This window comes from Lathyrus oleraceus, chromosome 4, assembly GCF_024323335.1.
Source record: "Lathyrus oleraceus cultivar Zhongwan6 chromosome 4, CAAS_Psat_ZW6_1.0, whole genome shotgun sequence".
In the NCBI taxonomy this organism is placed as follows: Eukaryota; Viridiplantae; Streptophyta; class Magnoliopsida; order Fabales; family Fabaceae; genus Lathyrus; species Lathyrus oleraceus.
The window spans coordinates 181,690,985-181,706,372 of record NC_066582.1 but is presented as its reverse complement, the minus strand read 5'-3'; the positions used below and the strand labels follow the sequence as shown (position 1 = coordinate 181,706,372).

The 15,388-nt window shown below is 47.8% G+C and overlaps 2 protein-coding genes across 2 annotated transcripts; both read left to right on the top strand.

The window, feature by feature from the left end:
• Window positions 1–385: 385 nt before the first annotated feature.
• Window positions 386–3,902, top strand: LOC127074416 (probable beta-1,4-xylosyltransferase IRX14H). The gene is made up of 3 exons (XM_051015732.1): window positions 386–1,428; window positions 1,550–2,095; window positions 3,304–3,902. Exons 1-3 carry the CDS (start codon window positions 689–691, stop codon window positions 3,533–3,535), a joined length of 1,518 nt encoding a protein of 505 aa, XP_050871689.1. The 5' UTR covers window positions 386–688; the 3' UTR covers window positions 3,536–3,902.
• Window positions 3,903–5,573: 1,671 nt separating this feature from the next.
• Window positions 5,574–11,174, top strand: LOC127136595 (uncharacterized). The gene is made up of 2 exons (XM_051063135.1): window positions 5,574–10,033; window positions 10,673–11,174. The coding sequence occupies exons 1-2, from the start codon at window positions 5,574–5,576 to the stop codon at window positions 11,172–11,174; spliced, it is 4,962 nt and encodes a 1,653-aa protein (XP_050919092.1).
• The last annotated feature ends 4,214 nt before the right edge of the window (window positions 11,175–15,388 follow it).

Here is a 15,388-nt window from a genome sequence, read left to right as displayed (position 1 = left end):
ACTTTGATTAATTATAATTCATAGAACATTTAAATAAAATGAAAATAATAAATAAAAATATAATAGTTAAAAAATAATAATAAATACGACATTAATATCATAAATAAATAATTATTTTTTAAAAAAATACAAATACGATTCCTAAATTTTTCCATCATTATCATAAATAAATTTAATTTCTTAAATATATTTGACCGTTAATATATTTAGTGTATATATAAATTAGTTACATTGAAATAAAAAAAAAAGTCAAATTTATGTATAAAAGTGACAGAGGGTATACTATTTAAGGCCGGTAGATACACTATCCGATACTAACTAAAAAAAAAGGCATTCAGTCTAATAAATTGAGTATTGTGAGTTGAATTAGATTTTAAATTAAATCTTTGCCTAGTTGACCTGAGGCTGAGTAGCAATTGGAAATTACGAATCTTTATCAAATAGATTTTGCTAACGTCTTCTCTTTAATTCCGCACTTAACACCATTAATACATTATTCCAATTATCACAGGTTTTATTAATTTATTCCTAAGGTCAAATCTGCTTCAACTAAACAAGAAACCAAAAGCTGAACTATTAAACATTTTTAAATTTAAACTATACCTTCACCATCTTCAAACCAACTCAACACAATCTTTAATTTTCTTCATTAATTTCCATCTCTTCATTACTGAATGTGAGAGAGAAAATGAAGCTCTCTACATTGTTACAGAACCGCCGGAGCAACAGCATCAAGGACTCGCCGGCGTTTGAATCCTCCGGTGAAGTTACTGGAAAATCTCCAGCAAGCTCTTTCTGGCTCTTCCTCCATGCCGCGTTCTGCGTTGTTAGTCTCTCTCTAGGATTTCGCCTCTCCCGTGTTTTCTTCTTGTTCCTCTTCTCCGCTTCGTCTACTAATTTCTATACTATTCCGTCCGGCGGCGGTGAAATCTCTGTTCCGCTTCGTGTTCATTCCTCCGTTACGGTGAATCCGAGTGCTAATGTGGAGAATCCAGTGAAAAAGTTAGCTCTTATTGGTGCCTCCGCTGGTAGCCGTGTGGTAGTTGGTCGCCACGGGATCCGAGTCCGATCGTGGCCGCATCCGAATCCGAATGAGGTGATGAAGGCTCACCGGATAATTGAGAGAGTTCAAACGGAGCAGAAGGCGCTGTTCGGAGTGAAAAACCCTAGGACGGTTATTGCAGTGACGCCGACTTATGTCCGGACGTTTCAGAAGCTTCACTTGATCGGCGTGATGCACTCGCTGATGCTTGTGCCGTACGATCTGGTGTGGATTGTTGTGGAGGCCAGAGGTGTTACCAATGAGACTGCTTCCATCATTGCCAATTCAGGACTCAGAATAATCCACATTGGCTTCAATCAACGGATTCCGATTACCTGGGACGCTAGGCATAAATTGGAGGCTCGAATGCGACTTCATGCTTTAAGGTATATAGCAATTTTGAAGATATTGTTATGATTTCTTTCTTTGTCAACGTTATTTGCATGATCTGAAAATTTAGTCAGTTGATAGGTAAAACATTTGATTATTTGCAATTTGGTGGAACAGAATTGTGAGAAAAGAGAAGCTGGATGGGATTGTGATGTTTGCTGATGATAGCAATATGCATAGTATGGAGTTATTCGATGAAATTCAGAGTGTGAAATGGATAGGGGCTGTTTCAGTTGGAATACTTGTTCAATCTGATACGGATGGATCTTCAACCTCACATGGCAAGGAGGAGACCCTACCAATGCCAGTTCAGGGTCCTGCTTGTAATGCGACAAATCATTTGGTCGGGCTGCATACCTATGATTCGTTAAAATATGCAAGGAGAAATGCAATTTACGTAGGTGACCGGGCACCTGTTCTACCTAGAAAGCTTGAATGGTCTGGGTTTGTTTTGAATTCCAGGTTGCTTTGGAAGGATTTTGATGATAAACCTGACTGGATTAAGGATATTAATGCTTTAGATGGAGTTGATGAGGACATAGATAATCCACTGTCTCTGCTGAAAGACACATCCGTGTTAGAACCACTTGGGAGTTGTGGACGCCACATTTTGCTTTGGTGGCTCAGGGTTGAAGCTCGCACAGACAGCAAATTCCCACCTCAGTGAGTCCTCTCTTAATTTTATACAGTTCTTAACTATGTTTGGTTATTATGAAATATTCATAACATGGCGTATCGAATGGTATAACATTTATTTCATTGTGCTTGAAATACTTTTTAGATTAAAGGTTCTAAATTGTTGTTTTATCCATTGGCATTTGCCTTCTACCTTTTCATGTCGTGGCACCATATCTTTTATTGTGCTAAATGAAATGGCTAAGGTTCCTTTTCTGCACTTTCTGGAGGGGATGCAAGTGCAACGGAGGGTATTTCAATTTTCTATTATGTTTGATTACATTGGAGGTTTCTAAGGATGAGAAATGGGTTTGGGATCCTACTTTTACCATTAGAGTAGTCTCAGAAGTCTTGCTTGTGAGCCCATTGCTTTTGAGAAATACCCTCTAACAATGTGTGCATGTAAGGATGTGTCATCGGAGAGGGGTTGGTATATTCTGAGATATACAACAAAACTCACAGATTTTATATTAAGATTAATGGCTTAGATTAAATGGTGTTAGGAACCCAAAGAAAAGAAATTGAGAAGTTGATAGGGAACGAAAATAAATGGATAATTTTATTGTGAATATGGATAATAGGAGAAAGATCTCTCCTCCAAGGTTTTTCTCCTCACAACTGAGCCATCCCTGTGTTTTCTCATAGTTAATAAATCCAAATTCCCTATCACTTCTACCCTTAATTCTATTATAGCTAAAACCCCCATCTTTTCTACCTTTTTAACTATCTAATAGAGTCAACTATTGATACTCTACTGTAACTGACTTGTCTTGAACTATTGATGTTTGGGAACCTCTAACAAAATGCTTCATTAATGAGTTAAGTGACATCCCTGTGTATTTTTTGGCTTTGATTCATGATTAAGTCATCTGATATTTCTCTTGGCTTCCCTCTGAAACTGAAGTCATTTCCCAAATGTCTGGCATCCATTTTGCCCCCTTCTGCTTCCGTAAATTTATTTCTGAAAGTTATGAAGTTTATTTTATCAATGTAACTAAACATCATGGCTTTTCTAAAGCATTATATTTGTATACTTTGAGTCTTATCAATCAAGTTCTTATGTTTGTAAATTGTAATGTGGTCTCCAGTAAAGATATAATGTATTTTTATCCTTTCAAAACTGTAAGTATACAATTGCAGTTTGTTTTCCGTGTGCATACGCCGGAGTCCTGACCATTGGATGTAATTTCTTGTAGATGGACAATTGACCCTCCTCTGGACATCACCGTCCCCTCAAAACATACTCCATGGCCAGATGCCACACCTGCGATCCCAACTAATGAAAAGGTGCTAATCGGCACACAAGATCAGACGACCAAGCATTCTACAAAGACTAGAACATCCAGATCTAGGCGTAGCCGAAGTAAGAGAAAGCATGACACCAAAGTGATCGGTATGCAAGCCTCTACACATTCTGACCAAAACTGAGATGTCAATAAATGCAAATTAGGAGTATATACTGTGTTATGGATATAAGACTGCCTGTGCCGGCCGGCCCTCATTGACAGGAATCTGGTTAAACAAATGAAGAGGCTGATGTTCTTACTGGATACATACTAGTGCACTGGGTTTTACCTTAATAGGCCAGCAAATGCTCATTTGAGTCTGATTCACACAAAAATTTCATACCGTTCGTTCATTTTTGTTGAGGGTGATATATATTCTGTTCTGTAAAGCAATGACATGTTTGTTCTTGCTGCATTTGCTTTATGGAAGGAAGCTTTGTAAAAATTTTCATTGGTTGTAGTTGTAATACAGGTTCTTTCAATAGGAATATATAGTTTTTATTTCTTCAGTTTCTCTTTAGTCTCTGTTTTTTCGTAACATGATATTTCATCTAACTATCTATTATAAGAAAGTTTTCCTCTAATAACATGTGACTAAACTTACACGTAAAGTCTAGCAAATGGAATGCTATATACATCCGGATTTTGGTTCATCACTCTGCTTAGAATGTTGTTAAAGGCTTTTTTTTTTCTTCATATGCACAGCGTTATATGATTTGAAAAAAAGAACCTCATTAAAAGAAATAAGGTATTTTAAAAATCTATAAAGTAATATAAACGGGGGTGTGTAAAATTTATTACATTGACAGAGAGTATAGTAATTAATCCCTTTATTTAATAAAAATATATATAATTATTAAATAAGTGAATTTATTTAAATTTTAATCAATTTATATAATTGTAGTAGGACATTTGATATAAAATTTGTAATAAAATATATTTAAATATATATGTAAATTGAAATAAATTATTTATTATAAAATAAATAATGATCAAATAAATTTAATTGTATTAAATAATTATAGAGACATGTAAGATGGAAAAAGAAAAAAAATTATGATGTTTGAAAATAAAGATTTTACCTCTAAAATAAATGTATTTGTTAATTAAAATAAAATAAATATATGCTGATAGTGATTCTTGAGACAAAGTATTTTATTATCCTAAATTTTAATATTAATATATAATACTCAATTTTTTATTTAATGTCAATCCATTGTACTCATATTTTATTTATTTAAAAAAATTAAAATCATTTTTAAAATTTAAAAAAATATTTTATTGGTTTAAATATAAAATTTAATGACTTTTTACTAATAAGTAGAAATATTATTAGTAGTATGAACTAAGATTATATTTATATCAACGATAGTCTTTTTCACATTTATAAAATTTGTATCAACAATATACTTTTTTCAGATTTACAAAAATATTTGTATCAATGATATAATTTTTCTCATTTATAAAAATATTTATATCAACAATACACTTTTTCCTACTGTTCCGGACTGGGCCATGACCCTAGGCACGGCACGGCCCAATACTCGCCAAGCCCACGTCCAAACGGCCATGTCCACACGACCACGAGGACGCGTCAGGTGGACGACAGTCCGCCCGACGAACGTCTCCCCGGGCCCTTAAACACGTGTCGGACAGTGAGCGGGTCCTCCTCGTACGATCTCCATCCACTCACCGTCAACCCACGTTGCGGGCACCTCAGTTGTGTCGGGCAGGGCCTTAACGGCATCCCACTCACCACGTCACCCAACTCCCCTATATTGTCGCCTTAGGGATAGGGGCAGTTGGACCAGGGGGCAGACTTTGGTCTAGGTCTTAACGCTTCTTACGCGTCCCCTGGCAGCTCCTCCTTGGGCCTAGCTAATCCAGCCCATTAGGAGCCTTGGCCCAGCGCTGGGGGCTCACTATAAATACCCCTTTCATGGCAAAGGGGCAGGTATTCTAACTCACACTCTGATAACCTCATTCTGTACCTTTTCTGACTTAAACATTGGAGCACTTTGCAGGTACACCCCCCTTTTCACTTCATTCTCCGGCCCATTCACCAAGACCTTGGAAGGCCCTCCTGATCAGGTGAGATCAGTGGCGCCGTCTGTGGGAACTAGCTATCCCCATCTTCATCAAACGAGGATCAAAAGCTCATTCATTTCTGTCCTTCCAACATGGCCGGAGAACAACATAGCGATCACAGCCGTCCCCTCGTCAACTACAACATGGACGACGGCCCGCCATCCCATGAGGCGGACGTTCGGGACGGTCATCCATCCACCCCGTCTCCAGAGCCCCAAAACAACGGAGATGTCCCTCACGCCCACAATTTAGGGGCAGAGACATTTCATCCCATTCCCGTTCCCGTTGAAGGAGACGCCGTAATGATTGCCATGGTGAATGCCCTCGATCAGGCCGGTTCTATGCTCCACCAGCAGCACGAACGAATCATGGCCCTCGAAGCCGAACGACAAGAGGCCCGGCCCCAGCCGGTGAGTAGGATACAACAACGTCCGGAGCCAACGAAGAAGCGAGGACGTCGCTCTCCCGAACCCCACGCCAGCAGGGCACGCGCCCATCGTGACGGTGGTCGAGCGAGAACATCACCAAGGCGCGGGCACAGCCCCGACAACAACGAACTGTCTCCCTTAAGGAGCGACGAGGAAGATTTGCATTGCCCCCTATCTCGGGCAATAATGGAAGCCCCGCTCCCCAAAGGCATGGAGAAACCGCCAAACCTAGCTGTGTACGACGGGACTACAGATCCCGACGATCACGTCGACAACGTCAACGCGATGCTCGACTACCGCAATGATATAACCGGGCACCTCAAATGCCGACTGTTCTCAACGACCCTCAGGAAAGGGGCCATGGCCTGGTACAAAAGCTTGGCCCCTGAGTCCATTACGTCATGGAGAGTCATGAGGTCCATGTTCACCCGGCACTTTACAGCTTCCCGTCGTCACCCCAAGACTGAGGCGACCCTTGAAGCCATAGTGCAGAAGAAGAATGAAACGCTGCGCTCATACATCGAGCGATTCAACCAGGAAGCTGTCGAGGTAGATACCACCGAGCACATGAAGAAGTATCTCCTCGAGAGAGGTCTCTTACCCGGCAGTGAACTTAGCAGAGCCGTAGGGATCGAGCCTCCCCGCACCTTAAACGAGCTCCTGCATAAAGCCCAGGCCTACATCAGATACGAGGAAAAGCAGGTGGCACACAATGCCCGCAGCGGACGTAACGCTGGGGAGACCGAGCACTCGAAACGCGAGGACACGAGCATTTCCCGTCGCAACGGAGACAGACGAAGAGAAGAAAGACCTCGCGAGCTCCGGGAAGGAAGAGGCCCCGCGGGCAGGTATAGCGAGTACACCTTACTGACGGCTCCTCGAGAGCGTATCCTCGCAGAATGTATCAACTCTGAATTTAAGCAGGGCAGGGTCAGGTTCCCAAAACCGTCTGCACCAAAGCCCCACACCGACAAATCAAAGTACTGCCGGTTCCACAGAAGTCACGGACACGTGACCGAAGACTGCGTCCACCTGAAAGATGCGATTGAAATTTTAATCCAAGAAGGGCACCTGAAGCAGTACACGAGGAAGAACGAAGCTCCCAGACACGACGAGCCAGAGAAGAAGAGACCCCGGGAAAACACACCCCCCGACAACTCTCCCTATCAAGTGGCCCTCTGCGTGTCACGACCGGAAGATTTCTTCCCCCCCGAACCATTGCCCGAGGGCAAGATCACTGCACTCAGCCCCTGGGAAGACTTCCCTACCACACTGGTGATATCAGGAGGAGGAACTAACGGGGAATCCGCGGCCCTCTCCGTCAAACGCAAGTTCGACGAACTCCTACTGACTGCCCCCGAGCAGAAAGCGACATTGACAAAATACCGGGGAAAATCCAACCCAATATCCTTCTTCCTGGAGGAACTCCCGGGCGGATCCCCGAACTCGGCCATCCCACTATTGATTAGAGCAAAGATGGCCAGATTCGACGTACGACGCATCCTGGTCGACGAAGGCAGCTCAGTGGATATCATGTACGTCCACCTCTTCAAGACTCTGAAGCTAGACAAGACCAACTTAGCCCCCTACGTCGGATCAGATCTCCAAGGATTCAACGGAGCAACAACCAGACCGTGGGGATATGTTGAGCTCCTCGTCACTTTCGGCGAACAAGAAACGGCCAGGGAAGTCAAAATCCAATTCCTGGTCGTAGACTGTCCGTCTCTCTACAATTGCATCTTTGGACGCCCGACACTGGCCGAACTCACTGCAGTCCCATCCACCGTCAACCTGAAGATGAAATACTACACCAAATTGGGACGTGTGGTCACCATCCATGGTGACATCGAAGCAGCCCGGCGATGCTACGACGCCGCAGTAAAAGGACAGGCCGTAGTCAGCACGAAGAGCAACTGCAACAACAAAAAACTCAAGACCGAGGATCCTGCCCGAGGAGTCAACGCCATCGACCTCGACTGTCGCATCGGGCTGGACGAGACCGGAGAGGGGAGGTTCCCCAAGGAACGCTCTCTCGAACACCCGGTCCGACCAATCCCCGACGGGGAGTTCGAACTCATTCCTCTTGGGGACGATCCGGAAAGGACGGTGAAGATAGGTAAGGGACTACCCGAGGAAACAAGAGAAGAGCTAGTAGCATGCCTCAAAGAGAACTCCGACCTCTTCGCGTGGAATGCCGCAGAAATGCCCGGGCTGGACCCCGAGATCGCGTGTCATAAGCTAGCTGTAGACCGGGCAGCCAAGCCCATAGCACAGCGTAGACGCAAGCAATCGCCCGAAAAGGCAGAGGCTGCCGAGCGAGCTGTAAAAGACCTCTTAGAGGCAAATTTTATTTCTGAAGCCCAGTACACAACCTGGCTCTCTAATGTAGTCCTCGTTAAGAAAAATAATGGAAAATGGCGTATGTGTGTTGATTATACTGATCTTAATAGGGCTTGCCCGAAAGATGCTTTCCCCCTCCCTAATATAGACTCGCTCGTTGACAACTCTGCAGGTTTTAAACTCTTGTCCTTCATGGACGCATATAGTGGATACAACCAGATCCCTATGTCGCCCGCAGACAAGAAACACACAGCGTTCATGACCCCAACGGGCAATTACTACTACAACGTGATGCCGTTCGGGCTCAAGAACGCTGGCGCTACATACCAACGCATGATGAACAAAGTCTTCAAGGACGAAATAGGGGACATGCTCGAAGTGTACATGGACGACATGATCGTCAAATCACACGAGGAGGTAACCCATGCTCGACACCTTACGAAGGTATTCGAGCAGGCGAGACAGTGTAAAATGAGGTTCAACCCCGAGAAATGCACGTTCGGAGTCCGGGCAGGCAAGTTCCTCGGTTTCTATCTCACCGAAAGAGGGATCGAGGCCAACCCCGACAAATGCCGGGCATTCTCGGAGTTTCCGACCCCAAAAACCAAAAAATCGATCCAGTCACTCAATGGAGTGCTCGCCTCACTCTCCCGTTTCATCGCCAAGTCCGCCCAGCACGCATTGCCATTCTTCAGACTCCTTCGCAAAGAGGCTACCTTTGACTGGACCGATGAATGCGAACAAGCGCTACTCCATCTAAAGAAGGTTCTGTCCCAACCCCCGGTCTTATCACGGCCATCAGAAAAGGAAACCCTATACTTATACCTATCCGTGGCAACCGAGGCCGTCAGCGCCGTTCTAATAAGAGAAACCGACGAAGGACAAAAGCCCATCTATTTTACGAGTAAAGCACTCCAAGGTCCCGAGCTCCGATATCAGCAAATCGAAAAGGTCGCCCTGGCCCTCATCAACACAGCGAGGAGACTACGATATTACTTCCTCGCACACACGATAAAGGTGAGGACCGACCAGCCAATCAAACAGCTGCTCGGGCGCCCGGATATGGCCGGGAGGATGCTCAAGTGGTCATTAGAACTCTCCGAATTCGACATACAATACGAAAGTAGGAAAGCCTTGAAAGCTCAGGCGCTGGCCGACTTCGTCGCGGAGATGACCCACTGCCCGACTCCAGCAGAAAGCGCCCACAAATGGACGATCTTCGTCGATGGCGCCTCTAGCACATCAGGCAGCGGGGCCGGGATCATCCTCGAAAATGAAGAAGGGATCCTGATAGAGGTATCGTTAGCGCTAGCATTCCCAACATCAAACAACCAAGCCGAATACGAAGCCTTCCTCGCAGGCCTGAGGTTAGCCGACGACCTGGGAGCAAAAGAGGTAAAAATATCCACCGACTCCCAGCTCGTGGCCTCACAAGTGCGAGGAGAATACCAAACCAAGAACGACAACCTCCTCGGGTACTTGTCCCTCGTCAAAGAAAAACTTGATAGATTTGAAAAATGGGAAGTTCAACACATACCCCGCGAGCACAACACACGGGCAGACGTTCTCTCGAAACTAGCCAGCACGAGGAAAAAGGGTGGGAATAAATCAGTAATCCAAGAAATTCTCCCGCGGCCCAGCATCGACAAACTACCGCCTCCACTCGAGGTCAACGCTATTGGAGATGCCCACTGTTGGATGACACCCATCTACAATTACCTCACACGAGACGAACTCCCGGCTGACCCGAAAGAGGCGGCCATTGTCAAACGACGCGCATGCTCGTACGTACTCCTCGAAGGCAAACTCTACCGGAGAGGATTCTCCATCCCACTACTCAAATGCGTCGAGGAAGAGAAAGTCCCCGACATACTTGGAGAGATACATCGGGGAATTAACGCTCAACACCTCGGCGGACGATCGCTCGCACGAAAAGCCCTTCGAGCAGGCTACTACTGGCCGACCATGCAAAACGATTCGAAAGAGCACGTCAAAAGATGTGACAAATGCCAACGACATGCCGACATGCACCTCGCACCCCCGAACGACCTCAGATCGTTGTCTTCCCCATGGCCCTTCGCGTGGTGGGGCATGGACATCCTCGGACCCTTCGTCACCGGATCATATCAGAATAAATACCTCATCGTCGGGGTGGATTACTTCACCAAATGGATCGAGGCGGAGGCACTGGCTAAAATAACCGCGCAGAACATTCTCCGGTTCTTCAAACGCAACATCCTCGCTCGGTTCGGTATACCCCAGGCACTTGTCACAGACAACGGGACACAATTCACGGACGGAGGATTCCAGGACTTCATCGCCAGCCTGGGCACCACACAGCATTTCACGTCTGTCGAGCATCCGCAGACGAACGGGCAAGCAGAGGCGGCCAACAGGGTAATCTTACGTGGCCTCAAACGCAGACTCGGCGAGGCAAAGAGGGCATGGGTCGAGGAGCTACATAGCGTCCTATGGGCCTACCGCACGACACCGCATTCTACCACCGGGGAAACCCCGTTCCGACTAACTTACGGCACCGAGGCAGTCATCCCGGTGGAGATACGGACGCCAACGAGGAGGACAGAGGAGCCCCTAGACGAGGAAATGAACGATGAAACCCTTAGAGCCGAGCTCGACCTAGTCGAGGAGATACGTTCCGAAGCAGCTCTCCGGGAAACAACCCTCAAACAAAAGATAGCACTACGTCATGACGCGAAAGTCATAAAAAGAGAGTTCCAGGTCGGCACCCTGGTCCTCAGAAGAAACCAGAAAAACCCGAGAGAGGGCAAACTGGCGGCCAACTGGGAAGGCCCTTACCGCGTCCGCGACAAAACGAGCAACGGGGCCTATTACCTAGAAAACCTACAAGGAGAACAACTCGCTCGACCATGGAACGCAGAAAAACTTAGACAATATTACAGCTAAGTACGCCACGGGGAGACGTGGCAGGTACGGCCACGCTCTTCGTCCCCAAAACCCCAGGGAGGAACCACGAGACCCGGGAACGATCCGGGGTCACACAACAAACACAACCCTCCCCGACGGTTGGGATCTTGACCAAGACCCAACGTCGAAGTACCAAGACTGGCAGGGCACCCAGCTCGCGATGGGAGGACCCAAGCCTCGGGACCAGGGTTCGAACAACGGACCCGGGCTTCGATACCCACGGGCACAAAGCCCGACACTTCGTCGGTTCCCTAAACCGAGGAGATTAACAAAGTCGAGCAGAGTACGAATTCATGCAAACAAATATCAAACACAAACGAGCACAATGAACGGTAACAAAATATTCATACATTAGAAACGACAAAGGCGGCCGAAGCCTAGTACGCCCGAAGGCCATATTACAACGCCCGAAGGCCAAAATACATGAGGCACGCAGGCCATGATAAGAAAAACATATAAACTAAGACTCCGCTCGGAGCTCCTCTTCATCCTCTTCTTCTTCTTCTCCCCCAGCTCCTCCTCCACTTCAAACGGGCAGATGATCTCACCATCCCGGACGCAGCAGTTATAGGCCGACCCTTCCGTCACCAACTCAGGGTTCAGAAGCCCGAGCTGCTCGACAGCATTGTCGAAACCCTCTTTGAAGCAGGCCACAAGATCTTGGTTGAGAGTCCGGATATGCCCTAGCAGCTCACCGCGCGAGCCAAAGGCGCGTTCCTCCTCGGTCTCATCTGCCAGAGGACGGACCTTTCCCTCGAGAGACTCAACCTGAGCCCGTAGGTAGGCGTTGTCCTCGGTCAGCTTCTGATGGTCGACCACCTGCTCTTCCAGGCTCGCCTTAGCAGCCTTCAACTGGTCCCTCTCCCTTTCCACCTCCTCCAGCTTCTGGCGCAGCCCTTCCTGCAGCTGATGCTCTTCTTTGTAGTCCGACAGATCTTGAGATAGTCTTTCCTTCTCTGTCCGAACCTGCAAAAGGGCTTCCTCCAGCGAGGCGGTGGAGACCGCAGTGTCGGTCAGAACCATGGCCGTCTCCATCACCCGGATGACGGCAGCAATATCCCTGGCCAGATCTTTCCTCCGGGCAGCAACATCCTGGTCCAGAATAGCCTTGGCCTCAGGCGCAGGCACAGCAATCGACTCCTCGGCCTTGAAGAACGACCGTTCCACATAGCAGGGAGGCAGAAGATAGCTGCCCGGTCCATGCGAACCTCCTGGAGACGACCTGGTAAGGGCCCCAGCCGGACGCTTCCGTTTATGGAGGGGAGAAGCCGCTGGCGACGGACTGCTGTCAGGAATGGTGATCGGGTTAAGCCGAGGAGGAGAGGAAGGAATCACGCTCGCCGCCTGCGAGGGACCGACCCCGGCATCGCCAGCAATCTCCGAGACACGGGCCGCAGTTTTCTTCTTCTTCTTGGGCACCCGGTCAGGAGCGCCGACCTGATTCGCCAGCTTCAGCACCCGATCACGAGCATTGGGCATGGCACCTGCAAATAAATTACACACAAACGTTAGCGACCGAAGTCATAAACAGAAATAAAAAGCTAAACAAAGTCTGCCTACTCAATAACGCCAGAGCTTCCTCCTCGGTATCACACTCGAGCAGAGCCTTCGTATTGATATAACGCGTCTCGGTGATTAGCTCCCCGGCCTCATCCAGGTAGGGCACGCCCTGTCGATTCGCCCAGAACGCCAAGCTGAAGCTCTGCACGTAATCGACCAGCTTCTTGTACGCGAGCCTATCCTCCTCGCCGAGCATCGCGTACTTGACCCGGTAATGCGCTGTGGAGAGATCGAAATGATCACGCTGCCACCTCAGCGGTATCTTCGACATCAGCGTCTCCTCCCCGTTGGGTTCCCGTTGATAGTAGTAGAGAGAGTGAAGGGCAGCCCGGGTAATCGGCATCACCACGTACCACCGGCTTTTGAAATGGCGAACAGAATCCTCGTACGTCTTGAACAGACGCACGGGCTGCTTGAAAGAAACCCAACTGTGGCGGCCACGGGAACCGGACCTCTGGAGATGGAACACGTGGAAGAAGAGAGCCCGGGTGCAACCAATGCCGAGGAACTGGCAAACTAACTCGAATGCCCGCATAAATGCGAGGGCATTAGGATGTAGTTGGGACGGCGCCAGCCGGAGCCACTTGAAGACCGACATCTGGAAGGAGCTGAAGGGCAGTCTCATCCCCGCCTCACGAAAAGCAAATTCATACATGGTGAACTGCTTCCCCGGGAAATGATGACAAATGCGGTCTTCTTCCTTGGGGGCGCAGCAATACCAGTTCGGTGGATCCTCCCGGTTTATGGCCTCGACCATAGCGTGAGCAGTGATGGCTTCGTCACAGAAGTCTGATTCCTCCTCCAAGGGCTCGTCCGCAACCCAGGAGAAGTCGACCTGCCCGGAAGAGGAGGCGTGTTCGGTACCATCTCGGACACTCCCATCCCCGACAGGAAGACGAGCGATTGTCGCGTCGTCGGTGGAGGACCCAGAATCTTCCTTCCTCGGTCGTAAGCGCCCGGTAACACCTGAAACGCAGACAGAAAGAGTGAATTCGACGTCGTATCAAATCCACCCTTCCACCGCAGGTCAAGTGAAAGGGCGTAGCGGCGACGGACACTAACCGTGCTCAACTCGGTGGCCCGCGCATTCTATGGAGACCGGGCATAAACTTCATACAACCTATGCAAGTGTTGCCCGGCATATGAAGTTTATGCCCGGTACAGTAGGATCCCAACCCTATTTTCTACCATCTAATATACACCTACAGTCCACTACACTGTCCCTAAGTTAAACCTAACCACATTTCTACGAAAATAGCATGCGTTTGACAGAAAACAACAAGGAAAAAGAATGGGTCACAGTGGAAAACCGTACCTGACATAGTTAAGTTGAAAAGGTACGGTGGTGTCCGAGCAGAAAACGGTGGTTCAGATAGGAGGACGGGCGGAGACGGCGGTCCAGACGGTTGAGAGAGCAAACGAGAGAGAATGTGGAGAACTCCGGTGAACGCGTGAGCAAAAAGAAAAAGTGGAAATGAAGTTACTCAACCCCTTTTTATAGGGCTTGGCACGTAGACCAACACGCTAGGTCATCATTACCTAGCCTGCCTACGCCGTCTTTGCGCGCGAAACGAAGCGACCCCACTAATTCTGAGACACGTCTGTCAAAGATGAGAAGCTGAAGCGACCCGAGCACCTATCCATCTCCTCGACTCACCAAGACGCCACCTCCCCGCGTCATACCCACGTTTACTACAAGGAAGGCGCAGATCAACCGACCACCTCCATCCCCGACATTCCCGAAGAAAGGGTCGGTCATGAATAGGTCTGGCACGACCTCGCCTGTCTAACGGTCCAGCTTCCCCATCGTCGCGGGGAACCCTTAGTCGAAACATAAGTCATCCCTCTGGCTCAGAGACTCGACTTGGGGGGCTCCTGTTCCGGACTGGGCCATGACCCTAGGCACGGCACGGCCCAATACTCGCCAAGCCCACGTCCAAACGGCCATGTCCACACGACCACGAGGACGCGTCAGGTGGACGACAGTCCGCCCGACGAACGTCTCCCCGGGCCCTTAAACACGTGTCGGACAGTGAGCGGGTCCTCCTCGTACGATCTCCATCCACTCACCGTCAACCCACGTTGCGGGCACCTCAGTTGTGTCGGGCAGGGCCTTAACGGCATCCCACTCACCACGTCACCCAACTCCCCTATATTGTCGCCTTAGGGATAGGGGCAGTTGGACCAGGGGGCAGACTTTGGTCTAGGTCTTAACGCTTCTTACGCGTCCCCTGGCAGCTCCTCCTTGGGCCTAGCTAATCCAGCCCATTAGGAGCCTTGGCCCAGCGCTGGGGGCTCACTATAAATACCCCTTTCATGGCAAAGGGGCAGGTATTCTAACTCACACTCTGATAACCTCATTCTGTACCTTTTCTGACTTAAACATTGGAGCACTTTGCAGGTACACCCCCCTTTTCACTTCATTCTCCGGCCCATTCACCAAGACCTTGGAAGGCCCTCCTGATCAGGTGAGATCACCTACTTATAAAAATATTATATCAACATACATTTTTCTTGTTTATTTGGATCAAGAATAAAATTTTTTTCCGTATAAATAAATATTAGGGTCAACAATAAAAAAAACTTCCATATAAAAATAAAACCATTTATAAAAATAATAAAAATAGTCATAA